The sequence below is a fragment of the Trachypithecus francoisi genome, unplaced genomic scaffold (assembly GCF_009764315.1).
Source record: "Trachypithecus francoisi isolate TF-2019V2 unplaced genomic scaffold, Tfra_2.0 Lachesis_group13, whole genome shotgun sequence".
Lineage (NCBI taxonomy): Eukaryota > Metazoa > Chordata > Mammalia > Primates > Cercopithecidae > Trachypithecus > Trachypithecus francoisi.
Genome location: NW_022681458.1, coordinates 111,895 through 138,151, shown reverse-complemented (window position 1 = coordinate 138,151; position 26,257 = coordinate 111,895). Strand labels below are relative to the sequence as shown.

The following is a 26,257-nucleotide window of genomic DNA, read 5'->3' as shown; positions in this document are numbered from 1 at the left end:
ACCTGTTTAATACTAACCGGGTCCTGTTAAGAATTCCTTCATGATCTCGCCATGCTTCAAGGCCCGGGAAAGCCGTGGGCAAAACTCTTGGTGGGCTTTTGTTACTTCCCAGCTTTGTATGAGGCGCTGGCTCTCAGCTTCTGATATTTCACTTCACCCTCAGTCAGTGCCGGACAGTTGTCATGGATGCCTGCGTCAGTGAGGCCTGGCCTGCGTGGAAACATTCCCCTGAGTTGAAGAAAGACTCACGGTTTTCAGCATCCAGTTACCCTCTGAGCATCAGGCAGAACCTGGCGGCCCCAAAACCAGGCCCCCTTGGCACACTGGGCCCGAGTGAGTTCAGCACGAGGAGGTCTGCTTCTGAGCAGAGCGCAGGTCGTGTCTGGGAGGAGGAGTGAGGGTTGGGGGCGGTGGCTGCTGCGGTGGCAGCCCTGTGCCCAGGCGTGGACTCTGCCGTCAGCTTCAGTCACCGAAGAAATGAGGTTACAGGAGAGGCACACTGTCCTTTTGTCTCTGCCTTCGAGGTTGGTGGGAACTGAAACTGGTACCATCTTTTTGAACAGAAATTTGGGGTCTTTCTGGCGACGTAAAATGGTGTGTGGTTTGCAGTAGAGTGTTGAGAACAGCCTGTCCGGGTTGTGCATTGAGAAGGGGTGGTTAAAATGCCTCCACATCGTGCAGCCATGAAAGGGGGAACACACTGTGGCCAAAACTGCTTTTGGGGGAGGGGGCATGTCCCAGCCTTCCGTGTGATGCTGGTGTCAGCATGGCCCCTCGGCTGCCAGAGCTCATGAAGGCAGTTAAGGAAAGCTTCCTCCCGGTGGCTTTCATCCCACAGGGACAGAGCCTCAGATGTGCCCAGGGACCTCTGAGCAGCCATGGGCCACGGGGTGACATGGGGGTTGGTGGGACCCATGGCTGTCATATACCCCAGGTAGACGGTGGCTTGTCCAGGCAGAGATGCCCGGGGAAGGAGGTGGCACCTGAGGGTGAATCTGACTTTTCAGGAGAAGCTGAAAACACGGTTTTTCTGTGAAATCTCTAGATTGAAAAAAGTGGGCTTGAAAAGCCTCGAGCAGAGGGAGTGAGGCCTGCCCCATCCCAGCTCTGTGGGCACACCCTGGTCAGACAGCCCTGCTCCAGACCCAGCCTCTGTCTCAGGGTGGCCCAGGAGGGGGCTTTGCAAGGTGACGTGGGGGCTGGGAGGCCCCATTTCCCTATGAGCCTGGGTGCTTAGGGGATGGCCCTGGTCAGACTCCACCAGGCCCAGACGTGGGGGACAGGAGAAGGGAGATGGGCCACCCGGTTCTGGTGGGGCTGGGCTGGGGCTTCTGAGAGGTGGGGAGGTTGTGCCTTCCCACCCACCTGCCCCAGGATTCTTGGCTGAGCGGTAGGATGTGTACAACGGCCAAATTGCCTGGACTCGGTACACCCCTCCGGGGGACTGTGAGTGCACAGGGCACTGGTGAGCGGCCCATGGGGGGCATGCGGCCCACGGGGGGCACGCAGATGAGTCGGAAGGAGCTGGGGCCCACCCCTCCCACTTCCTTCTCTCCCACATCCTCCCCGGCCCCCTCCCAGCTCCCCCCAGTAAATCCCCTCAGGCCCCAAGACCTGGAGGGACGCAGCAGGTTTATAATCTCAACCTGGAAACCACATGACCTCCCTGTTTCCCACCACAGCCCCCGGGTTTCAGAAGCATCTGAGGACGCCCTTCGCGGGGGAGGGAGGGACAGTGAGAAGGGAGGGTGTTCAGGGCCCAGGGAGCCCCCGCAGAGGCTTCCCCATCAGAGCGCACTGGGGACCTGTGGCCTCCTCTGGGATTCTGGCCTGGGCAGTGGTCATTTGAGCATCGGTTACCGAGGCTGCCTCCGAAATGGCAGGCCGGGGTCAGGCCGGCATGAATGGGCCTGGCAGGAGTCCTGCAGGGGCAGCTGTGCTGGGGAGGGGTCACCCTGGGCCCTGAGAGGCACAGGACACTGTGATGGGGTGCTGGCCTGCCAGAAGCACAGATACGGAGCCGGAGCCCAGCAAGGCCTCAGGGGCCGCTGTCCTGTGCTGTGAGGGGCTGTGCTGTGCCAGGGGAGGCCCCGCACCCAGGAAGCCCGGAAGAGAGTGTACACTCACGGAGCCCTCCTGCCAGGGCCGCATCTCTTGAGCAGCAGACCCCTGTGTCCCCCTGGGAGGTCCACTGTGGCCTCACCACAGCCCTTGTTGGAGGGTGCATCCCTGTGCCCTCAGCACCCCAGTGTTGAGCGCGTCGACCTGCAGAGGGGAGCCTGTGCTGGCCCCAGGCATCTGTGTGGCTCTTGGGTGCCCATCTGCACCCCTGGCCCCGCTCTGGGCTTCAGTGGAGCTGTGCCACCGTGGGAGTGTCCAGGGTCCTGACGTAGCCCTGGGACGTGGCCAGCTCCCTGGCCTGCTGCCCGCACAGTGGGCCCTTGTCTCTGCTCTGGGTCAGGCAAGGCAGCCACCCATGATGAGCTCCGCAGCCTTCCCGAGGTGGCCGGTGAGTCCCTGCCCTTTGCACCCCCAGCGCCCTCACCCCTCTACCCTGGCGCTCGGGGCCAGGACCTGCTCCTGAGGGATCTGTCCCGCTACCGGCCCCTCTGTCTGGGGGTGCTGGACGAGTCCCACTGCTTGCCAACCCTAGGGTGGCGCCTCAGCTCTCAAACAAGGGGCGGGTTGCATGGATTCTGAGGGCCCCTCCAGCAAGAGGTCCCACACGCGTCTCCCAATGGGACCGTCTCCTGGCCCACAGGGTGGGTGTGACACTGAGGGTTCCTGGGGGCAGATTCAGGGCATGGGATGGAGGCAGACGGGTTGTGAGGGGCCCAATGCAGGGGGCCGGCCCCCGCCCACAGGGTTGTGCTGCAGATGGGCTGGTCGGGGACGCTGTACCAGGTGAAGGGTCTGTGGTTGGAGTCTTCGCCCTGGCCAGGGCACAGGACGTTCACAGTGCAGGCTGAGGGTCAGAGCCGCCGAGGGCCCCCGCCGGGATCCTGTGCAAAGCTTTGGCCTCTGCACTTTATGTGGGTGCATGGGAATGCCCCTCGCCAAGGTGTTCCTACACCTGACGGGTCCCCGGACAAGAAGTGCTGACCCCAAAGGGTGTGTGCGGAGGGCCTGGGCTGACCTCAGGACTCTAGGGGGGCCCACAGAGGATGGGCTGCGAGGGGTGTGGGGGGTCTGTGATGGCCTCCTGCCAAGCTAGAGTGAACCCTACAACGGGTCCAGGGGCCAGAAGGCCAGGTTCTCCTGGAGGTCCTAGCTCCCCCCGGCCTCGGTTTCCCCTTCTGTGACTCCACACCCCTGAGAAGGGCCCTGTCAGGGAGGGCGGGGGCACTGGTTAATGTCCAGGACACAGCTGTCCCAGTCAAGCCAAACCTCTGGAACATGCTGAACTGGCCACGCTAAGCAGGGCTGGTCTCTGAGATGGAGGGGCCTGCTGAGGACACAGAGGCTCTGTGGACCCAGGGCCTGGCCATGGCAAGGATACCCCAAGCCAAGTGTGTGGCAGCCTTGTCCTCTCTGTGGGCCTCAGTTTCCCCTCTGTGCAATGAGGAGAGTGACCAGCTGGTTTCTGGAGCCTCCTTCCCTCCCTCTCTGTCCCCAGGAGTGGGCCTGGGCCTCATGTCTGCAGGGGGTGCTGACGCCTGCTCCTGTGGTCCGGGCCTTGGGGAGGGAGCCAAGTGCAGAGAGAATGTCTTGCTTGTGCCTGCTTAGCCCAGAGGGACACGTGGCGTCTGCACCTGCTTCCCGCTTGGACACAATTGCCCTTTGAGAGCAGAGCCAGGGCCTTTTTGGGGACAGGAAGCTGCTCTCAGAAGCCACACACTGGTGGTGGGGGAGCAGCAGGAAGGGGCCGGCCAGCTGCCCTAGCCAAGAGCCTTTCAGGAACCGGCGGCCCAGGGCAGAGGTGGCTGGAGGTGGAGCTGTTTGTTCAGGCCTCAGGTGTAGGGGCAAGGCCTGCCCGGGTTTTGCACGAGTGTTGCACCTTTACCCGGGTCTCCATCGGTCCCACCTGACTCGTGAGTGTGCGTGGGTCCCTGTTGTAGGAGGCGTTGTGCCCTGGCCAGGTGCGGTGTTCGGCATCCGGCCATCTCCCTCCGCCCTCCTTCCCTTAGCCTCCCATCCAGGTGCCCCGTGTGCCCAGCCTGGGTGACTGGCCGTGGCTCTGACCGCTCCGAGTCCTGCACGGTGGGTACCAGCGTTCCCACCTTTCTGCAGCTGTGCCACCTCCCTTGCCGGGCTGTGCGTGCTCACGCTTGGCCCGGCCTGCCTTCGTGCGGTCAGACCGAGAGACCCCCAGGCAGGTCCCGCTTGCAGCAAGCAGACCCCATATGTGCCCCAAATGCCTGCTTACCCGGGCCCTGCCCTGGTGAGTGTTGTCTGGGAGCCCTACTCAGCTTTGGGGCTTCTGATTCCTATGGGTGCTTCTCAGGTGCTCCTCAGGTCAGGGCCTGCAGGTGCAAAGCACCAGGCAGTGGGGTGGGGGCACTATGGGGCCAGCTGCCTGCAGGCAGGGGTCTGATCACCGAGCACCTGTCCCCTGCAGGATCCCTGGCTGTGGGCAACCCGATGACGTTCAGGAAGTGGGAGCGGGTCCCCTGTCCCCATGGCTCCCAGCACTCCCTGTGAGCTCGCCTCTTTGTGTCTCTGTTTGCTGTGGCCTCTATTCTGGGGACACTGAGCCTCTCCTTGCTTGAGGTTTTGGGTCCTGATTGTCCACACGACCTCCTGCTGGGTGAATTCTGGGATAACCCTGTGTCCTGGGCACATGGCTGGCAGGGTCCCGGGGCTCTCTGGCCAGCCTCCCCTGCACCTCCGCACCAACCAGCCTGGCCGAGGGTCAACTCCCAGAGCCGTGTTGAGAGGGGAAGGGCTGATTCCACAGACATTTGGGGTGCAGGGGGTGTGAGGGTGGGCTGGGGAGGGGCTGCTCCGGATCGGGGGTGAGGGAGTCAGAAACAGGGCTGACCCCAAGGTGGGTACAGGAAGAGGCCTAGGTGTGGGCAGGAGCTGTCTGCAACTCCTGAGCCCCTTCCCCAGTCCAGACGAGGAGTGAGTGTGGGGCTCCCTGGGTCTGCCTTGCTGACCTGTGGCCCTGCACTGACCAGCAGAGCATGGGGGCCCCTCATACCCCTTCACGGACAGTGCTCTTCCAGCGAGAGAGGACCGGCCTGACCTACCGCGTGCCCTCGCTGCTCCCCGTGCCCCCCGGGCCCACCCTGCTGGCCTTTGTCGAGCAGCGGCTCAGCCCCGACGACTCCCACGCCCACCGCCTGGTGCTGAGGAGGGGCACACGGGCGGGGGGCTCCGTGCGGGTGAGTGGCCGGGCCCACTGGGGCTGCACACCAGGGGACAGGGGCGGGGGTGGTGGTGGCAGGCGGATGCCCGAGGTAGAGATGAGCAAACCAGGCTCAGCTGTCTCAGGTGCCCCGCGGGGGGCTGTGCCCAGGTCCCTGGACATCCTAGTCAGCGGCACTTCCTCCTCTGGGCAGTGGGGCACCCTGCAGGTGCTGGGGACAGCGGCCCTGGCAGAGCACCGGTCCATGAACCCCTGCCCCGTGCATGACACTGGCACAGGCACCGTCTTCCTCTTCTTCATCGCGGTGCTGGGCCACACGCCCGAGGCTGTGCAGATTGCCACGGGAAGAAACGCCGCACGCCTCTGCTGTGTGTCCAGCCGTGACGCCGGTCTCTCGTGGGGCAATGCCCGGGACCTCACCGAGGAGGCCATCGGTGGTGCCGTGCAGGGTAGGTGGGCAGGGTGCCGGTCTGGGTCCCTCGGATTGGCCACGGTCCACATGGAAGGGAGATTCCAGCTGGAAATGTCCATTCTGCCCCAGCCCCGCCCCTGCCTCCAGCCACAAGGGAACCAACCAGCCCTCTCCCCAGGACTCTCCTGAGCCTCCCGTCCCTCGCAAATGGATACTGGTCGCCACCCAGTCCACCCGGTGGGCAGGAGCAGACCCTCTATGGCTGATCAGACTCTCTCTCATCCTCCCGGGTCATCCCTTTATCTGCAGAGGAGAAGGCTGGATGCTGAGGTGTCTCTCAGCTCCCAAACCAACAGCCACCCCGCCCCACCCCTTCCTCTTATTCTTTACTCCCTTCTCACCCTGCCCAGGGCCTGGCCAGGCCTTGCCCACAGCTTTCCCTCCACCCCGTCCTCTGTGGCCACCTGACCCTGGCCTGTGGGAGCCACAGCAGGGAGTGGAGCAGATACATGGCGGGCCCCGGGACCCCACCGCAGGGCCTCACTCCCCCTGCCCGCCCTCTGCTGTATCTGTATGGGCAGTGCTCGCCAGCCTTCGTGGGTGCCATCCACCTGGGCTCAGCTGCTAAGGACTGGGAGAAGCTTGTTCAGCCTGGGAGGACTCAGGGTGGCTGCGATGAGTCGTGTGGAAGGGTGGTCAGAGTGCGACGGTCCTAACCCGAGGCACCAGCCCCTCCTTCCCCGTCCCCCTGTGCCCTCCTCCATCCCCCCCACCTCGGGAACTCAGCAGCCCCTCCCACCTCCGCCCTCCTCCCCACAGACTGGGCCACGTTCGCCGTGGGTCCCGGCCATGGCGTGCAGCTGCCCTCAGGCCGCCTGCTGGTGCCCGCCTACACCTACCACGTGGACCGCCGAGAGTGTTTTGGCAAGATCTGCCGGACCAGCCCCCACTCCTTCGCCTTCTACAGCGATGACCACGGCCGCACCTGGCGCTGTGGAGGCCTCGTGCCCAACCTGCGCTCAGGCGAGTGCCAACTGGCGGCAGTGGATGGTGGACAGGCCGGCAGCTTCCTCTACTGCAATGCCCGGAGCCCCCTGGGCAGCCGCGTGCAGGCGCTCAGCACTGACGAGGGCACCTCCTTCCTGCCCGCAGAGCGCGTGGCTTCCCTGCCTGAGACAGCCTGGGGCTGCCAGGGCAGCATCGTGGGCTTCCCAGCCCCCACCCCCAGCAGGCCATGGGATGACGGTTGGTCAGTGGGCCCTGGGAGTCCCCTCCACACTCCACGCCTTGGTCCTGGGGTCCATGAACCCCCAGAGGAGGCTGCTGGAGACCCCCATGGAGGCCAGGTGCCGGGTGGGCCCTGCAGCCATCTGCAGCCTCAGGGGGACGGTCCCAGGCAGCCTGGCCCCAGGCCTGGGGTCAGTGGGGATGTGGGGTCCTGGACCCTAGCGCTCCCCATGCCCTTTGCTGCCCCGCCCCAGAGCCCCACGTGGCTGCTGTACTCCCACCCAGTGGGGCGCAGGGCTCGGCTGCACATGGGCATCCGGCTGAGCCAGGCCCCGCTGGACCCGCGCAGCTGGACAGAGCCCTGGGTGATCTACCAGGGCCCCAGTGGCTACTCCGACCTGGCGTCCGTTGGGCCGGCCCCTGAGGGGGGCCTGGTTTTCGCCTGCCTGTACGAGAGTGGGGCCAGGACCTCCTACGATGAGATTTCCTTTTGCACATTCTCCCTACGTGAGGTCCTGGAGAACGTGCCCGCCAGCCCCGAGCCGCCCAACCTTGGGGACAAGCCTCAGGGGTGCTGCTGGCCCTCCTGACAGGCCTTCTGGCCGTGTCCATGCCCCTTGGGTGCCCGGGGCAGAGGGGTGGAATACGCTGGGGTGCCCCAGGATGGATGTGGGGGGCTCTTAGTGCAGAATCCTGTGGATTAGAAACAAGCTGCTCCTCAGAGCTCTCAAGCAGGGGCTGCTCTTCAGGAAGGGGAACAGCGGCTGGGAGTGAGCAGGGCAGGTAGGGGCAGGAAGTGGGCCCTGGGCGACCCCCCACAGCTCCCTTCCGAGGCTGCAGGGCCAGGCACCGGACTGCAGGTGGGCCAGGGTGTTGTGGGTGGCAGCACTTGCTTGCTGGCTGCCTTCTGGCTCGAAATAAAGGAATCATGCTTGTGTCGGGGTAGACGTTTCTTTCCTTTTCAGGTTCCAGCCCTGGGGAGGGGAGCTCTGCTCTAACCCACTTCTCTGACCCCCATCCCCAGATCTCACTGCCTTAGCAAAGCTCTGCCCCTAAACATCCCGGGGCCAGCAGAGAGAGGGTAGGAGGGAGGAAGTGGCTTCCGCCCTTGACCTCAAATCACCTTGATGGTGATTTGCAAGTGGTCTGCCGCACTCTCTGAACTTCCTACCAGAGGAGTAGGAGGTAGGGCCTCTCCCCGCAGAGTTGGACACCAGGAGGGGGTCACCTTCCAGGACCAGCCCTGTGTCCCGCTCCCTTGACCCCACCCTGGAGAGGGCTTGGGCTCCACTGGGGCTGTTTCCCCAGGGAGGTTCCTTTTTATTTATTCTCCTTTTAAAGTCTTCATTTCTGATGATAAAAGGAACATATGCTTACTGTAGAAAATCTGGAAAATGAGCCGGGCACAGTGGCTCACGCCTGTAATCCCAGCACTTTGGGAGGTCGAGGCAGGTGGATCACCTGAGGTCAGGAATTCGAGACCAGCCTGGCCAACATGGTGAAATCCTGTCTCTACTAAAAACACTAAAAATTAGCTGGGCATCGTGGTGGGCACCTGTAATCTCAGCTACTTGGGAGGCTGAGGCAGGAGAATCACTTTAGCCTGGGAGGCGGAGGTTGCAGTGAGCCGAGATTATGCCACTGCACTCCAGCCTGGGTGACAGAGTGAGACTCCAAAAAAAAAAAAGAAAAAAAAAAGAAAGAAAAAAAGAAAATCTGGAAAATGTAGAAAGCTATAAAGAAAAAATAGAAGTGAGCCCTGGGCCCCTCTCTCCACGGGCCCTTCCTTCTGGCTTCAAGTGCTCCTGCCCAGCCTGCTGCCATGCCCATGGACGGCACCAGCTGGGGGTGCACACGTGTGCCACCTTCTTCCCAGCCCTGAATTGTGTGTGATGGGCTCCTTTGCGTGTCTCTGGGTCTGGTCACCCCTTAGGCTGGCTTTGGTGACCATTCCCAAGGGCGGGGACCCATGGCCAGCCCCCAGCAGTGAGGGGCATCCAGGTGGTCTCTGAGTCGCCGAAGGTCCCCAGGGCAGCAGAGATGATCTCCCCTTGTGGCCCCCTTTTCCCCAGCAAATGCGCTGCCGGGAGGGCTGCTGCCTGAGAGGGGCCACCACTGGGTTCCAGGCAGGGGCAGGATGGGGGCCTGGATCCGGGGCCCCTGAGAGCCCTGAGTTCCCACAATCACCCTGGGCCCCTCCCCACCTCAGGCAGCCTCAGCACCTCATAGGAGGGGCCCCTTGCCCTGGCCCTGGCAGTGCTGGTTTTAGGGGGTCTGTGTCTTAGTGCCTTGGGGCTGCTAAAATGAAATATATAGACCGGAGGCTTGGGAACAACAGAAATGTATTTCTTATGGTTCTGGAGGCTCAAAGTCCAAGGTCAAAGTCTGTGATCATGGGAGCAGGCTCTGTGTCTGATAAGGGCCCTGTTTCTGGCTCATGGATGGCGGCCTCTGGCTGTGTCACACGGCGGGAGGCAGGTCTCTCCTGGGTCTCCTGTATGGGACGCTATCCCGTTCGTGAGGGCTCCACCCTCCCAGGAGGTTAATATTTCACCTTGGGGTTAATATTTCAACTGGGAATCTAGGGCGCACGTGTAGATCACGTGCTGGGTGCATCCTGTCATGCATGTGTACTGCCTCGTGGCACGTGTGTAGGTCGTGTGCTGGGTGCATCCTGTCATGCGTGTGTCCTGGCTTATGACACGTGTGTAGGTCACATGCTGGGTGCATCCTGTCATGCGTGTGTCCTGGCTTGTGGAGTGTGTAGGTCACGTGCTGGGTGCATCCTATCATGCGTGTGTCCTGCCTTGTGGCGTGTGTGTAGGTGGTGTGGCTGGGTGCATCCTGCCATGCATGTGTCCTGGCTCGTGGTGCTTGTAGGTCATGTGCTGGTTGCATCCTGTCATGCATGTGTTCTGGCTCACGGCACGTGTAGGTTGTGTGCTGGGTGCATCCTGTCATGTGTGTGTCCTGCCTCATGGTGCTTGTAGGTCACATTCTGGGTGCGTTGTGTCACATGTGTGTCCTGGCTTGTGGCACGTGTGTAGGTCATGTACTGGGTGCATTGTGTCATGCGTGTGTACTGGCTTGTGACGTGTGTGTAGGTCACGTGCTGGGTGCATCCTGTCATGCATGTGTCCTGGTTTGTGGCACATGTAGGTCGTGTGCTGGGTGCATCCTGTCATGCGTGTGTCCTGGCTTGTGGCACGTGTGTGAACCACATGCTGGGTGCATTGTGTCATGCATGTGTCCTGGCTTGTGACGTGTGTGTAGGTTGTGTGCTGGGTGCATTGTGTCACATATGTGTCCTGGCTTGCAACGCGTATGTAGGTCACATGCTGGATGCATCCTGTCATGTGTGTGTCCTGGCTCGTTGTGTGTGGAGGTCACGTGTTGGGTGCATCCTGTCATGTGTGTGTCCTGGCTTGTGACACGTGTGTAGGTCACATGCTGGGTGCATCCTGTCATGCGTGTGTCCTGGCTTGTGGCATGTGTAGGTCACGTGCTGGGTGCATCCTGTCATGTGTGTGTCCTGGCTCGTGGCATGTATAGGTCACGTGCTGGGTGCATCCTGTCATGTGTGTGTCCTGGCTTGTGACACGTGTGTAGGTCACATGCTGGGTGCATCCTGTCATGCGTGTGTCCTGGCTTGTGGCATGTGTAGGTCATGTGCTGGGTGCATCCTGCCATGCGTGTGTCCTGACTCATGACGTGCATGTAGGTCACGTGCTAGGTGCATCCTGCTATGCATGTGTTCTGGCTCATGGCATGTGTAGGTCGTGTGCTAAGTGCATCCTGTCACGCGTGTGTCCTGGCTTGTGGCTAGCAGGGTCATCACAGTCCACTCTTCTGCCTTCAGATCTGAGCCAAAGGAGCCACAGGCCTCTCTGGGGTTCTGGAAGCCGTGAAACCCAGTGGGGCTCTGCACGGCCCATTCTTCTTCATTTGCTTCTATACTGGGGTGAGCGGCGTCCCCAAATTCATGTCCCCCTGGAAGCTCAGCCTGTTGCCTTATTGGAAGTAGGGCCTTTGCAGACATGATGGGGTAAGAGGAGGTCACACTGGATTGCAGTGGGTTTAGCCCAGTGATGACTGTCCTTGTGAGCCACAGACACAGGGAAGCCGTGTGAAGGTGAAAGCAGAGGCTGCAGTGACGCCGCCACCAGCCACAGGGGCTGTTCAGAGCTGGAAGAGCCTGAAGGACCCTGCGCTGGAGTCTTCAGAGAGGGTGTGGGCCTGTCACCCTTGGCTTCAGACTCGGCCTTCAGAGCCACGAGAGGACGCATTTCCATCACTTCAGCCGTCGGTCAGTGAGATTTGTTGCTGCAGCCTAGGAAGAAGCACACCTTCCCGCCTTTGCCCTCTGTCCATCCGTCCGTCCACGTGGGCCTCAGACCCTGGGGGTTCCTGGCCATCACTGCCTGGCCGTGTGCAGCCTCGACCTCGTGTCAGACAGACTTGGGCTGGAGGTCCCCAGGAGCTCCAGTTGACAGAGCTTCTTGACATCCTGGGCTGTCTGCGGCTGGGGCACCCTCCGAGCTGGGGTTGGGTCCTGAAGGAGCCAGGGCCTCAGAGCCCTGGCCCCACCTGAGGAGGCACTGGCTCCTCCAGGTCTGGGCAACTGCTCAGGACCGGGGAAGGCTCTGCCAGGTGTGATCCCCAGGCTGGGAGAGGGTGTGTGGGGAGGCTGCCTGGCTCAGGGCAGGTTGAGCCCTTCCTCCTGCCCTCCTGCTGCTGCTCCAACTGCAGCGGGACCTGCCAGGGGCTCAGGACATCTGGGGTCTGCTGGTGGGGGGTTGCTGTGCACTTTCCTCCTACTGCACTGGGAGTTCCTCTGGCATCCTGGGAGGCCTGTGTCTCCAGAAAGACCAGCCCCCTAGACTCCTCCCACCACGGGTGGCTCCCCTGGCACCCGACCAGCTCCTGAGCTCCTGCCCCACCTCCGCACTCCTGATGGCTGCTCTCCCAGCCTCTTTTCCTTCCTTCCACTCCTATGTGGTTTGGATCTGTGTCCCCTCCCAAATCTTATGTGGAACTGTAATTCCCAGTGTTGGAGGTGGGCCTGGTGGGAGGTGACTGGATTATGGGGCGGATTCTCATGAAGGGTTTACTGCCTTCGCCTCGGTGCTGTCCTCACGACAGTGAGTTCCCCCATGACCTGGCTGTTTAAAGGTGTGCGGCACCTCCCCGCCTTGCTCCTGCTTTCACCATGTGACGCGCCTGCTCCCCCTTCTCTTCCACCAGGATTGTGGGTTTCCTGGGGCCTCCCCGGAAGCCGAGCAGATGCCAGCACCACACTTCCTGTAGAGTCTGCAGAACCAGGAGCCGATTAAACTTCTTTTCTTTAAGAAACGCCCAGCCTCTGGTGTTCCTTCACAGCAGGGTGAGGGGGACACCCTGAGCCTTAGGGGCAACGCCTGCTGCTGTCCCCAGGCCAGGCCGGGCAGTGGCTCAGGAACGTGACTGGGAACACGGTGCTAGGGCCGGGGTCAGGGCTCTGTCGTGAAGGTAGAATGTCTTTGTGGTCCCTTCCTAACCCTCATCCTTTTACCTCTTGTCCTGGCTTACGGGGCTGGCAAGGACTTCCAGGAAGACGTTAAACAGCCTTGATGTCTGATAGGCCAAACAAGCGCTTGGAAGCTGTCTGCGTCCTCACTCCGGGGGCCTGCACCGTGATGTCACTGCGAAGGGCTGCGCAGAAGGGGCCGGTTGAGGGTCTTGAGGTGAGAAATCATCCTGGTCATCTGGGTGGGTGCAGGGTCTCACCAGCGTCCTTATGGGAGGGGACAGAGGGTGGGAGAGGAGGGAAGACGTCTTGCAGCTGGGTTTGAAGATGGAGGAGGGGCCACAGCTGAGGAGCTGGTAGCCTCTGGAAGCTGGGAAAGGTGGGAAGTGAAGCCCCCACGGCCTGCAGAGGAAACAGCCCTGCAGATGCCTTGATGTTAGCCCGGGGAGGCCACGTCAGAGTTCCAGCCTCTAGAACTGCTGGGGATGCATTTGTGTCATTTTAAGCTCCAGGTCTGTGTGATTTGCAGCCTCAGGGAACAGTTGTGGGGGCACCAGGGTCCCGCCCTGCTCCCACCTTCTGGGCTCCAGGACGCGGGCGTTGGACCTCTCACCGTAGGCGTGGCCCTCTGCTGTGCACTCTCCTCCTCGTTGGTGTCTGTGCCGCATTCTGGTTGGTTTTTCTTGGCTTTTTTTTTGTTTTTCCAATTCACTAATTCTCTCTTTGCTTTGTGTAATTAGCTGGGAGTTACTCTCTTGCTCCCTATCTCCCTCCCCCATCCTTTCTCTGTCCTTATCTCTCTGTCTCTGTGTCTGTCTCTGTTTCTCTGTGTTTGTGTCTCTCTCTGTCTCTGTGTCTCTGACTGTCTCTCTTTGTGTTTGTGTCTGTTTCTTTCCATGACTCTGTCTCCCTCTGTGTCTCTGTGTCTCTGACTCTGTCTCTGTGTCTCTGTCTCTGTTTGTGTCTCTCTCTGTGTCTCTGAGTGTCTCTGTCTCTGACGCTCTCTGTCTCTCTCTGTGTCTGTCTCTCTGTGTCTCTGTCTCTGTGTCTTTGTCTGTGTCTCTGCCTCTTTCTGTGTCTCTGAGTCTGTCTCTGAGTCTCTGTCTCCCTGTGTCTCCCTTTCTGTTCTTCTCCACGACTTTCTCTTTGACTTTCTGCTCCTGCCCTGTGCGCAGAGGGGCGGAGAGGAAGCTTTTGCGCATGCGCAGAAGGCCCCTATGCGCCACTTGCTTCAAGCGCGTCGTTCCATTTAGGATGAAAGAAAGCCCCGCAGGGTGGAGAACGTTTGTGTTTTCCAGGTGTGGAGATCACGGCCCAGCAAGTCCTCTGTTGTTCACGGTTCTCAGGAGGTAGAAACAATCTCGCAGCCCGCCTGCGTGGCTTCCACAGCCATTCTCTTAAGCGTTTTCCACTTTGTGTGATTAAAAGAGTTATGACGGCCCCAAGCACTTGCTTTACCTGCTCAAACCAGAGTGTCATTCCATCCCGTTCATTCCACAGCTTTCCCCAAATGCACACAAGTGAAATGTAAATGTGAATGTGTGTGTACCTATCTCCCGTTTCTCCCGATGTGAGATCGTCAGCTGCTGTTACTGCACAGCCATGCAGGGACCAGGCCCTGCCCCTTCAGCCCCAGGCTTCGGCCCCCAGCCGTTGTCTCCAGGGGCTCATGCCTGACCCTTGATGCTCAGCTTTTCCTGCTTCTTCGGGTTCCCAAGGCGTCCCAGCCAACTTCGCACCTGCAAACCCCTACCCTGGGAGCTTGACCAATGACATCGACATTTTCAGTACTTGAATCCTTTCTTCTTCTTTCTTCTTTCTTTCTTTCTTTCTTTCTTCTTTCTCTTTCTTTCTTTTCTTTCTTCTTCTTCTTCTTCTTCTTTTTTCTCCTTCTCCTTTCTTCCTCTTCTTCTTCTTCTTCTCCTCCTTCTCCTTCCTCTTTCTCTTCCTCTTCCTTCTTCCTTCTCCTTCCTTCTCCTTCCTTCTCCCTCCTCCTCCTCCTTCCTCCTCCTCCTCCTCCTCTTCCTCTTCTTCTTCCTCTTCCTCTTCTCCTTCTTCCTCTTCTCCTTCTTTCTTCTTCTTCTTCTTCTTCTTCTTCTTCTTCTTCTTCTTCTTCTTCTTCTTCTTCTCTTCTTCTTCTTCTTCTTCTTCTTCTTTTGATAGAGTCTCTCTCTGTCGCCCAGGCTGGAGTGCACTGGTGTGATATCTGCTCACCGCAACCTCTGCTTCTCAGGCTCAGGTGATTCTCCTGCCACAGCCTCCTGAGTATCTGGGATTATAGGCGTCTGCCACTATGCCCGGCTAATTTTTGTATTTTTTTTTTTTTTTTTGAGACAGAGTCTTGCTCTGTCACCCAGGCTGGAGTGCAGTGGCTGGATCTCAGCTCACTGCGAGCTCCGCCTCCTGGGTTCCCGCCATTCTCCTGCCTCAGCCTCCCGAGTAGCTGGGAGTACAGGCGCCCGCCACCTCACCCGGCTAGATTTTTGTATTTTTTTTTTAGTAGAGACGGGGTTTCACCGTGTTAGCCAGGATGGTCTCGATCTCCTGACCTCGTGATCCGCCCGTCTTGGCCTCCCAAAGTGCTGGGATTACAGGCTTGAGCCACCGCGCCCAGCCTAATTTTTGTATTTTTAGTAGAGACGGGATTTCACCGTGTTGGCCAGGCTGGTCTCGAACTCCTGACCTCAGGTGATCCACCCGCCTTGGCCTCCCAAAGTGCTGGGATTACAGGTGTGAGCCACTGGGCCCGGCCTCATTTTCCTTTTTTTTTTTTTTTTTTTTTTTGAGACGAAGTCTCACTCTGTCGCCTAGGCTGGAGTATAGTGGCGTGACCTCTGCTCACTGCAATCTATGCCTCTGCGGTTCAAGCGATTCTTCTGACTCAGCCTCCTGAGTAGCTGGCATTACAGGCATGCACCACTATGCCCGGCTAATTTTTTGTATTTTTAGTAGAGACGGGGTTTCACCATGATGGTCAGCCTGGTCTTGAACTCCTGATCTTGTGATCCACCCACCTCGGCCTCCCAAAGTGCTGGGATTACAGGCGTGAGCTACCGCGCCTGGCCCTCATTCTTCTTAATAATTGCATGAGAGCCGCTGGTGGGAGTGTGAAATGGTGCAGCCACTGTGGAAAACAGTAGCCATATCACTTCTCAGAAACTTAGAGATGGAATTATTGTATGAGCCAGCAGTTACCCTGCAGAACTGAAGCAGAGTCGCAGAGATACGTGTGCACCCAGGTTCACAGCAGCGTTATTCATGATAGCTAAAATGGGGAAGCAGCTGAAGTGTCCATTGATGGATAAGTGAACAAAACGTGGTCCATCCATACAAGGGAATATTATTCCGTCCTAGGAAGGCAGGGGATTCCGACAGTTACTATGACATGGATGGACCCCGAGGATGTTATGCTGAGTGAAACAGGCCAGTCATCATGTGATTCCACTCATATGAGGTCCCTGGAGGAGTCAAATTCTTGAGACAGAAAGTAGAATCGTGGCTGCCAGGAGCTGGGGAAGGCGGAGTGGGAGCTAGTGTTTAATGAGGGCAGAACTTTAGTTTTTCAAAATGGAAAGTTCTGGAGATGGATGGTGGTGATCGCTGCACAACACTGGGAATTAGTTGAACGCCATTGAACCGCCCACTTAAAAATGATTAAGATGGTGTGTTTTATCACAATAAAACATTAGCAACAAACTTGCATGGTGAATTCTAGAGTATAGATGTGCTGCAATTTATTCCACATTTCCTTATCGAGGGACATTCAGATTGTTTCTAGTTTTTTTCCCCTACCACTACAAAAATAGTTTCAGCAAATATTCTTGAACATAAGTTCTTACAAACTGGAATTCTGATTTCTGTACGATAGATTCCCAGATGTGGGATGACTGAACAAAACATCTCTATCATTTTTATTTTAATAGAGAATTCTTTCTCAGAGGAAATAGCCATCCCTGTCCCATCAGTCATGCATGGGAAGGCTCGTTTCCTTGCACACTTGCTGGTACTTCACATTATCTGCCTTTTTGCTTTTTTTCCAGTGTGATGGGTACACCAGGGCATTTCACAGTCTGGGTTGTAGAGCAGGTGAGAGTTAGCTTCTTAGCCAAAAGACAGCATCCAAACCTCCCATTCCACGCTTGCTAATTTCCCTTTTCCTTGCCAGAAAACATGATTCTATTAGGCTCCATGCAATAGAAACTCTCCACTACCATATTTGAGGTGGGTGTCCTTAATAGATGGCATCTGCAAAGCAAAACAAAACAGAGACAGAGTGCAGCGGCTCATGCCTGGAACCCCAGCACTTTGGGAGGCCGAGGAAGGTGGATCACTTGCAGTCGGGAGTTCGAGACCAGCCTGGCCAACATGGTGAAACCCCGACTCTACTAAAAATACAACGATTAGCTGGGCATCGTGGTGGGTGCCTGTAATCCCAGCTACTTGGGAGGCTGAGGCAGGATAATCGCTTGAACTTGGGAGGTGGAGGTTGCAGTGAGCCGAGATTGCGCCACTGCACTCCAGCCTGGGTGACAGAGTGAAACTCCATCTCAAAACAACAGCAGCAACAACAACAACAACAACAAACAAACAAACAAAACTGAGCGCTGGGTTGGGAGTGGGCTCTGGAAGGCATCAGGAACAAAATTGTAAGTAATGTGGAATGAGGTAGGGCTGTTATCATCATTTATCTTCAAAATCTGAACTGTTTCAGATTCCAAAATCAAGAATGGTTTGGATGATGGGGAAGGAGGGAGGACTGTCTACACAGGCAGATCCCTGGGGAAGGGAATAGGAAACTAGCTGGGGGCTTCTTCCAGGGTGCCCAAGATAAACAGTGCCCTTCAATTGGCATTAATGAAACAGGGTGGACGTGAATCTTGGATGCAGGAGTCCTGGGTTCAGACTCCACTTCCAAGCAGCATTACCATGGAACTCCTCAGAGCCTTTTCCCTCATCTAGGTTGGTGGTCCAGAGCAAAATGCAGGACCACCTTTCTGCTTACCAGGCTGTGAGCTCTTTGAGTGTGGGAACCAAGTTTTTGTCATCTTTCTGTTTCTCCTCCACACCCAGCACCTCGCTTAGTGTCTGGAATGTGAGAAAAACTCCATTAATGTGTGTCGAATTAATTGTCAAATTAAGGAGTGAATAAAGCCCAGGCAGCTTTGACAGTACCTTAGTTCTCCCTAAGCTACTTTCACAGAGAGACAGTTTGTGTGGTCGTACGGGGACTGCACAGCCTTTTCTGGGTAGAGCTGAGGGTGGTGGCTCTAGTCTGGGTCTATAGAGTTTTAGCACTGGGATGCCTGTGGTTGCCTCTGAACTCCAAGCAGAATAAAGCAAAATAAAACCACACCTGAGCACATCATAGTAAAAACCACTGAAACCAAAGATGAGAAATTTCAAAGTTGGCCAGAGAAATGGATTACCTTGAAAGGCAAGCCCTACTTTGAAAGGGGCCACGTTTAGACGGAAAGTTGACTTCTCAAAAGAAACAATGGAGACTGAAAGACAGTGGATACCAGTCGTCAAAAAGTGCAGAACGGAAATAACTGGCAGCCTAGAATTCTATACCGAGCAAAAATATCCTTCATGAATAAAGGTAAAATAATGACACTTTCAAATACACAAAAAAGTGATTTTGTCATCAACAGATTTACACTAACGGAGATATGAAAGGGGGTTCCCCAAGTAGAAGAAAAATGATTCCAGATGGAAGGCCAAAGGAAGAGCAATGTAAACATAAGAAGTGGGTGAATCCATGAGGTCAGGAGATCGAAACCAGCCTGGCCAACATGGTGAAACCCCATCTCTACTAAAATTCAGAAAATTAGCCAGGCATAGTGGTGCATGCCTGTGGCGCCAGCTACTTGGGAGGCTGAGGCAGGGGAATCACTTGAACCCGGGAGGCAGAGGTTGCAGTGAGCCGAGATTGCGCCACTGTACTCCAGCCTGGGCGATGGAGAAAGACTCCATCTCAAAAAAAAAAAAAGTGGGTGAATCCAAATGAATATGAACTGCAGAAAATTACAACAGCAGCAATATCTTGTGGGGTTTCGACTATATATAGACTTAAAATACATAATGAAAATAGTACTAAAGTGGAGAGGGAGGTAAATGGAATGAAAGTGTTCTGAGATCCTTGCATTGTTCAAGAAAAGGTGAAAGTACCAATTTATATTAGCCAAGGATGCATGATGAAATCCCTAGTGTCAACACTGAAAGAACAGAATTATATGATCACCAGACCGATAGAGGTGACAAATGAAAAAATAGAAAATGGTCATTTTTTAAAAGACAAGGGATTAAAGACTTAAATGTTAGACCTAAAGCCATAAATACCCTAGAAGAAAACCTAGGCAATTCCATTCAGGACATAGGCATGGGCAAGGACTTCCTGACTAAAACACAAAAGCAATGGCAACAAAAGCCAAAATAGACAAATGGAATCTAATTAAACTAAAGAGCTTCTGCACAGCAAAAGAAACTACCATCAGAGTGAACAGGCAACCTACAGAATGGGAGAAAATTTTTGCAATCTACCCATCTGACAAAGGGCTAATATCCAGAATCTACAAAGAACTTAAACAAAGTTACAAGAAAAAAATCAAACAACACCATCAAAAAGTGAGCAAAGGATATAAACAGACACTTCTCAAAAGAAGACATTTATGCAGCCAACAGACACATGAAAAAATGCTCATCACTGGCCATGAGAAAAATGCAAACCAAAACCACATTGAGATACCATCTCACACCAGTTAGAATGGTGAGCATTAAAAAGTCAGGAAACAACAGGTGCTGGAGAGGATGTGGAGAAATAGCAACGCTTTTACGCTGTTGGTGGGACTGTAAACTAGTTCAACCATTGTGGAAGACAGTGTGGAGATTCCTCAAGGATTTAGAACTAGAAATACCATTTGACCCAGCCATCCCATTACTGAGTGTATACCCAAAGGATTATAAATCATGCTGCTATAAAGACACATGCACACGTATGTTTATTGCGGCACTATTCACAATAGCAAAGACTTGGAACCAACCCAAATGTCCGTCAATGATAGATTGGATTAAGAAAATGTGGCACATATACACCATGGAATACTATGCAGCCATAAAAAAGGATGAGTTTGCGTCCTTTGTAGGGACATGGATGCAGCTGGAAACCATCATTCTGAGCCAACTATCACAAGGACAGAAAACCAAACACCGCATGTTCTCACTCATAGGCAGGAATTGAACAATGAGAACACTTGGACACAGGGTGGGGAACATCACACACTGGGGCCTGTCATGGGGTGGGAGAGGGGAGGGATAGCATTAGGAGATATACCTAATGTAAATGACGAGTTAATGGGTTCAGCAAACCAACATGGCACATGTATACATATGTAACAAACCTATACCTTGTTCACATGTACCCTAGAACTTAGAGTATAATAAACAAAAAAATTACCTGACACAATGTAAATATCCCCAAAATATAAGCTACTATATGCATCAGAATTATTAAAATAATTTTGTGAGGAATCAGAAGTACAACCTCATATGAGATTTACTTTCCTTAAACAAAATTTTTTAACTTAGCACTGCTAATTGTGAGATTTGCAGTTAGTGAATCATTTCTTCCTACTATGAAACAATAATTAGGCTCCCAAAAAGCAATGGAAAGGAATTTGGATATTTTTATTTTACTTTTTTATTTTTTATTTCATTAGCCTTAGGGTACAAGTAGATATTGGTTATAAAGATGAATTGTATAGTGGTGAGGTCTGAGATTCTAGTGCACCCCACACTCAAGTAGTGTACACTGCACCCAACAGGTAGTTTTTCATCCCTCACTGCCCTCCCAGTCTCCACACTTCTGAGTTTCCAATGACCATTATAACATTCTATAGGCCTTTGCATACCCACAGCTTAGCTCCTGCTAATAAGTGAGAACCTACTTCACTTAGAATGATGGCTTCCAACTCCATCCAAGTTGTTGTGAAAGATATTATTTCATTCTTTTTTATGGATGAGTAGCGTTTCATGTGTATATCTACCACATTTTCTTTATCTGCTTGTCAGCTGATAGGTGCACAGGTTGGTTCCATATCTTTGCAGTGTGAATTCTGCTGTGATAACCATGCACATGCAGGTGTCTTTTTGATATAATCACCTCTTTTCCTTTGGGTAGATCTGGATTGCTGGATCAAATGGTAATCTGCTTTAAGCTCTTTGAGAAATCTCCATACTGTCTAGTGGAAGAGAATTTGAAATAGTTTATATAAAGATAAATGTTGGTTTACAGATGTTCTAAGTATAACAAAACAATAAATCATTAAAAAAAAAAGACAAGAAATGAGAGAAAATATACATAGAATAGGCAAGGCTGCCAGAGTGGTGGCTCACGCCTGTAATCCCAGCACTTTGGGAGGCCGAGGCGGGCAGATCATGAGGTCAAGAGTTCGAGACCAGCCTGGCCAACATTGGAAACCTCGTCTCTACTAAAAATACAAAAATTAGCCAGGCATGGTGGTGAGTGCTTGTAGTAATAAAATATAGACTCTGTCACAAAAACCATAGAATAGGCAAGGCCAAAATAGAAAGAAATATTATGACATCCAATTCAAACCCAAAGATATCTGAATTACATTAAACATAAATTGATTAATATTCCAATTAAAAGAACAAAATGGCCATGCAGGCAAAAACCAAAAACCAAACAAACAAAAAAAAGCCCAAAACACAACTAAACTCCGCTGACAGTAGATATAGAGAAGATAGCAAGATTCAGAAAGAGTGACAGTGAAGAGGGAAACTAGACCATGAGAACATCCACAGAAGCTCTTTACATCAGGCAGAGACCTTACGGCTAAAGTTCTACTAGTGATACAGGCGACATTTCAAAATGATAAAAATTTTGATTCGCCAGAAAGTTATAACAATTTTACATTTGTATGCACCTAATATTATGCCTCAAAGTAGGCAAACTTATAAGGAAAATATGCATGTTATCAATTGTAGCAGAAAGTTTTCTGCACAAGTTTCTCGGTAACCGGTAGAGCAAGTAGACACAAAACGTCAATGAGGACAGAAGGTGTCGCCGATGTGGCGAATGACCCTGACTTAACTCACAAGTGTAGAATTCTGCACAAAATGGTTACAGCACATCCACTCGTCTCAAACACACTCAGACATGAATACTGACATTATGTTGGGCCACAGATTCAATTCTCCACAAATTTCAAAGGATTGAAAATTAAAGTACAATTGAGCTAGAAATACAAAGGAGAATTAAACATCTCTATGTCCTCAGAAATTAAGAAACACAATTCCAGATAATTCATGGTTCAAAGAAGAAACCACACTGGAAATTAGACAATGTTTTGCAATTAGTTATGGAGATACTACATAAAGCTTGTGGGATAAAGCCCAAGCCAGGCGTAGAGGGAAATATGTAGCCTCTAAATGCATATATCAGAAAAGAAGTATGACTGACCATCATTGATCTCAAGGAGCTGGATAAAGAACAATGAATTAAATCCAAAGAAAGAAGGAAGAGAATAGCGGGGATGAGGACAAAATGTTGGAAAAATGATACCGTAGAGGGAATTTAAAAAGTCAAGAGTTAGTTTTTGAAAAGACTAATAAAGTTGATAAGCCCTTGATGAGGCTGCTTATGAGAAAAAGAAAGAAAACAGGAATAACCGATACCAGGAATGACGAAGGATGCTCTGGAGATCCTGTGGACAGTCAGAGATTTCAAAACCGTGTTATTATCCAATGAGAACACATGGACACAGGGAGGGGAACATCACACACCGGGGCCTGTGGGGGAGGGTGAGCGGCAAGGGGAGGGAGAGCATCAGGACAAATAGCTAATGCATGAGGTACTTAGAACCTAGGTGACGGGTTGATAGGTGCAGCAAACCACCATGGCACATGTATACCCATGGAACAAACCTGTGTATGTATCTGGAACTTAAAGTAAAATAAAAATTAAAAACAAACAAACAAAAAAGATGTTATGATCATTTTAATGCTAATAAACTTGAAAATTGAGATGAAATGGATAATTTTTGGAAAATACAATTTATTAAAACCAGTATAAGATTGAATAGAAAATCTGAAAAAAATCTTATTAAAGAAATTGAATCCATCATTTAAAATCTGCACGCTAAGAAAACTCCAGTTTTTCTTATAACAATTTTACATTTGTATGTACCTAATATTATGCCTCAAAGTAGGTAAACTTATGGCTTTCCCAGTGAACTCTGTCAGACATTTAAGGACAAAAATCACACGTAGATGTGTCCCTGCAGAGAACAGAGCTCTGAGCTCCTGGCACTGTGAGGGGCTGCCCTAGGTGACCACGACCCCCTCCTCCCTCCTACACCACCAGGACATGCATGTTCCTCCCTTAGAGGGAGAGGCCACCGAGGAGCTTAGAAACATTCATTCAGCATGCTACAAAAAATAAAGTACAAAAGTGTAACTAATACAATTCCCAAAGCTTGGCCCATGAAAAAAATTGATAAGAAAAGGTGATATGGGCCGGGCGCGGTGGCTCAAGCCTGTAATCCCAGCACTTTGGGAGGCCGAGACCGGCGGATCACAAGATCAGGAGATCGAGACCATCCTGGCTAACACGGTGAAACCCCGTCTCTACTAAAAAATACAAAAAACTAGCCGGGCGAGGTGGCGGCGCCTGTAGTCCCAGCTACCCCGGAGGCTGAGGCAGGAAAATGGCGTGAACCCGAGAGGCGGAGCTTGCAGTGAGCTGAGATCCGGCCACTGCACTCCAGCCCGGGCGACAGAGCGAGACTCCACCTCAAAAAAAAAAAAAAAGAAAAGGTGATATGACACTGTTAAGATAATGAAAAGATAAGCCACAGACTGAGAGAAAATCTTCACCAAACTCACGCCTGATAAAGGACCAGTGTCCAAAATATTCAAAGTACTTTAAAACTCAGCAATAAAAAAAAATCTGATATAAAACAGGCAAAAGATCTGAATGGATGCCTTATCAAAGAAGATATATGGATGGCAAATAAGCATGTGAAAAAATGCTTTGCAGGCGGAGGCAGGACAATCATTGAGGCCAGGAGTTGGAGACCAGCCTGGGCAACATAGAGAGACTCCCATCCCTAAAAAAAAAAAAAAAAGGCCGGGCGCGGTGGCTCAAGCCTGTAATCCCAGCACTTTGGGAGGCCGAGATGGGCGGATCACGAGGTCAGGAGATCGAGACCATCCTGGCTAACACGGTGAAACCCCATCTCTACTAAAAATACAAAAACGAGCCGGGCGAGGTGGCGGGCGCCTGTAGTCCCAGCTCCTCGGGAGGCTGAGGCAGGAGAATGGCGTAAACTCGGGAGGCGGAGCTTGCAGTGAGCTGAGATCTGGCCACTGCACTCCAGTCCGGGCGACAGAGCGAGACTCCGCCTCAAAAAAAAAAAAAAAAAAAATTAGCTGGGCATGGTGGTACACAGCTATAGTCCCAGCTACTTGGGAGGCTGAGGCAGGAAGATTGCATGAAAAGAGTTTGAGGTTGCAGTAATCCATGATTGCACCACTGCATTCCAGCCTGGACAACGGAGCCAGACCCTGTGTCTGAAAAAAAAAAAGGATGCTTAACACCATATGTCATCAGGGAAATGAAAATTAAATAACACTACTACATACGGATTGGAATGGCCCAAATCCAAAACATTGACAACACCAAGCGCTGGAGAAGACGTGGAATTTTCATTCATTTATTGCCGTTGGGAGAGCAAAATGGTACCTTTGAAAAAAATTTGGCAGTTTCTTACAAAACGAAACATGCTTTTATCACATGATCTAGAAATTGTGTTTCTTGGTATTTATCCAAAGGAGTTGAAGACTTATGTGCCCATAAAAGCCTGCACAGAATAAATTTATAGCAGCTTTATTCATAATGGCCAAAACTTGGAGGCAACCAATATGTCCTTTTGTAAGTGAATGGGTAAATAACCTGTGGCCCATCCAGACAATAGAATATTACTCACCACTAAATGAAATGAGCCATCAAGCCCTTCAAATGCATGGAGGAAACTTAAACTCATATTAGTAAGTGAGAGAAGCTGTCAAGTTAAAAATCGCACATTTGTAAATTTAGAGCTTTATTTCTTAAGAAGGAGATGACAACCTGCAGGTGGAAGCTGGACCTCCAGGTGAAAACCAAAAGTAAGCACTTCGAAAGAGGGGAGGGTGGAACAGGAATTTATGCTGAATGAGCCAGACACATATGCATATTCAACAGGTCATAGTAATGTCTTGTGAATATTCATGAGGGATTCCCACACTGCATATGATAAACAGGCATGTTATATACCACCCACGTTCACCTTGGGGTGGAGACTGCACATCTAACTGCATTACAATGAGGCCCTGCACATCAGAAGGTGAAGCTGGGACGGGAAGTACTCGGTGCGCAGCCTCTGTAAACCGCCAGAACCAGTTCGGGACTGGGGGTCCCTGCTCAGGAGACAGTTACTGAGATGAGGCTTTTGTCTGATTGCAGCTGTGGTTCTGGCTGGTGGAGTAGGGGTCAGCGAGGCAGTATCTGGCGGGGGGTGAGCTGCACCTGCTTTAACGTTGTTCATCTCAAGGCCAGCGTTTGGCTGCCAGAGACAAAGAAAACTCCTGTGGCAGGTAGAACATAAGTAAGTGCAGCGTGTGTGACTTCGTCCCTGCCTGGCGTGGCCTTAGGTCCTGTTGATAATGTGGCATCTTATTGCCACAGTTGGTTCTGCTGGGCAATGGTCTCTATCTCAACATTCATGCTGAGCAGTTGCTGTGTCTAACCACACAGGGGAGGGGTGTTATGGGACGTATCTGATCTCCTGTCCCGTCACAGCTGAGAACTCTGTTTTTCAGGTTTCTCTGGGATCTCTTTGACCAAGGGGTGAGGGGTCTGTCCATTCAGTCGGTTGAGTGGCTTAGAATTTTATTTTTAGTTCCCATTTCCCCATTTTGGCTGAGATTTGCCATAGGCGGCATCAACGGCCAAACCTTTATCTTGACCCACATTGTTGAAGGGGGAGGTGGGGCTACCTGCCCTGGTCCATTCAGTTCAGTGGTTCCCTTCAGTGGAACGCTGATGGCCAATGGGCTTATAGCTAAACGACTTACAGCCAACTCAACGTTCTGGGCCAGGCAGAATTGGAGGTAACATAAGAGCTGAAAACCAAAAGCCAAAAGGCAAAGTGACAAAATTGACTTATCTATAAGTTCCATGTGTTGAGCTACCATAATTTTGGTCTCAGTCTCTGACTTATAGCAATTAGCTACATGAAATATAAGCATTTTGTTAAAACCATTTCAGCTAAGAAATTTAGTGACTTTGATGTGCTGCTGTGCTTTTTGTGGTCTTTTTAGTAATTTGTCCTAAGGCGGCCAATACCTTTTTAATTGTATCTCTATTTGTATAAATCCCATAACTGGGAACAGCTGTGTTCTGGAGGCTGTGTCGCTAGGTGTCTTCACATCCTCTTGGTAATTAAGTCTATGGGAAGCAGGAAATTCTTTAGAGGGTTAGGTTTGGAGGGATGTAAAGGGAACCACCTAATGGCCCAGGAGGCACAGTCCCTTGATTCGTCAGCAGTGCAGGCATCTGTGCACTGTCCTTGATTTGGAGAGTCTGAGCTAGCTTTTTTTTTTTTTTAATTTTTATTTTTAAAAAATTTTTTTATTATACTTTAAGTTCTAGGGTACATGTGCATAACGTGCAGGTTTGTTACATATGCATACTTGTGCCATGTTGGTGTGCTGCACCCATCAACTCGTCAGCACCCATCAA

The 26,257-nt window shown here is 52.8% G+C and overlaps 1 protein-coding gene across 4 annotated transcripts; it reads left to right on the top strand.

Moving 5' to 3' along the window:
* Positions 1-2,052: 2,052 nt before the first annotated feature.
* Positions 2,053-7,895, top strand: NEU4 (neuraminidase 4). 4 transcript variants are annotated; one of them, XM_033229444.1, is made up of 5 exons: positions 2,446-2,509; positions 4,128-4,200; positions 5,124-5,327; positions 5,505-5,760; positions 6,543-7,895. In XM_033229444.1, the coding sequence occupies exons 3-5, from the start codon at positions 5,127-5,129 to the stop codon at positions 7,538-7,540; spliced, it is 1,455 nt and encodes a 484-aa protein (XP_033085335.1). In that variant the 5' UTR covers positions 2,446-2,509; positions 4,128-4,200; positions 5,124-5,126; the 3' UTR covers positions 7,541-7,895. The 4 variants fall into 4 exon arrangements, with proteins under 4 accessions (XP_033085333.1, XP_033085332.1, XP_033085335.1 ...); XM_033229442.1 differs by lacking the exon at positions 4,128-4,200 and having other exon boundaries at positions 2,053-2,509; XM_033229441.1 differs by lacking the exon at positions 4,128-4,200 and having other exon boundaries at positions 2,434-2,509; positions 5,121-5,327.
* The last annotated feature ends 18,362 nt before the right edge of the window (positions 7,896-26,257 follow it).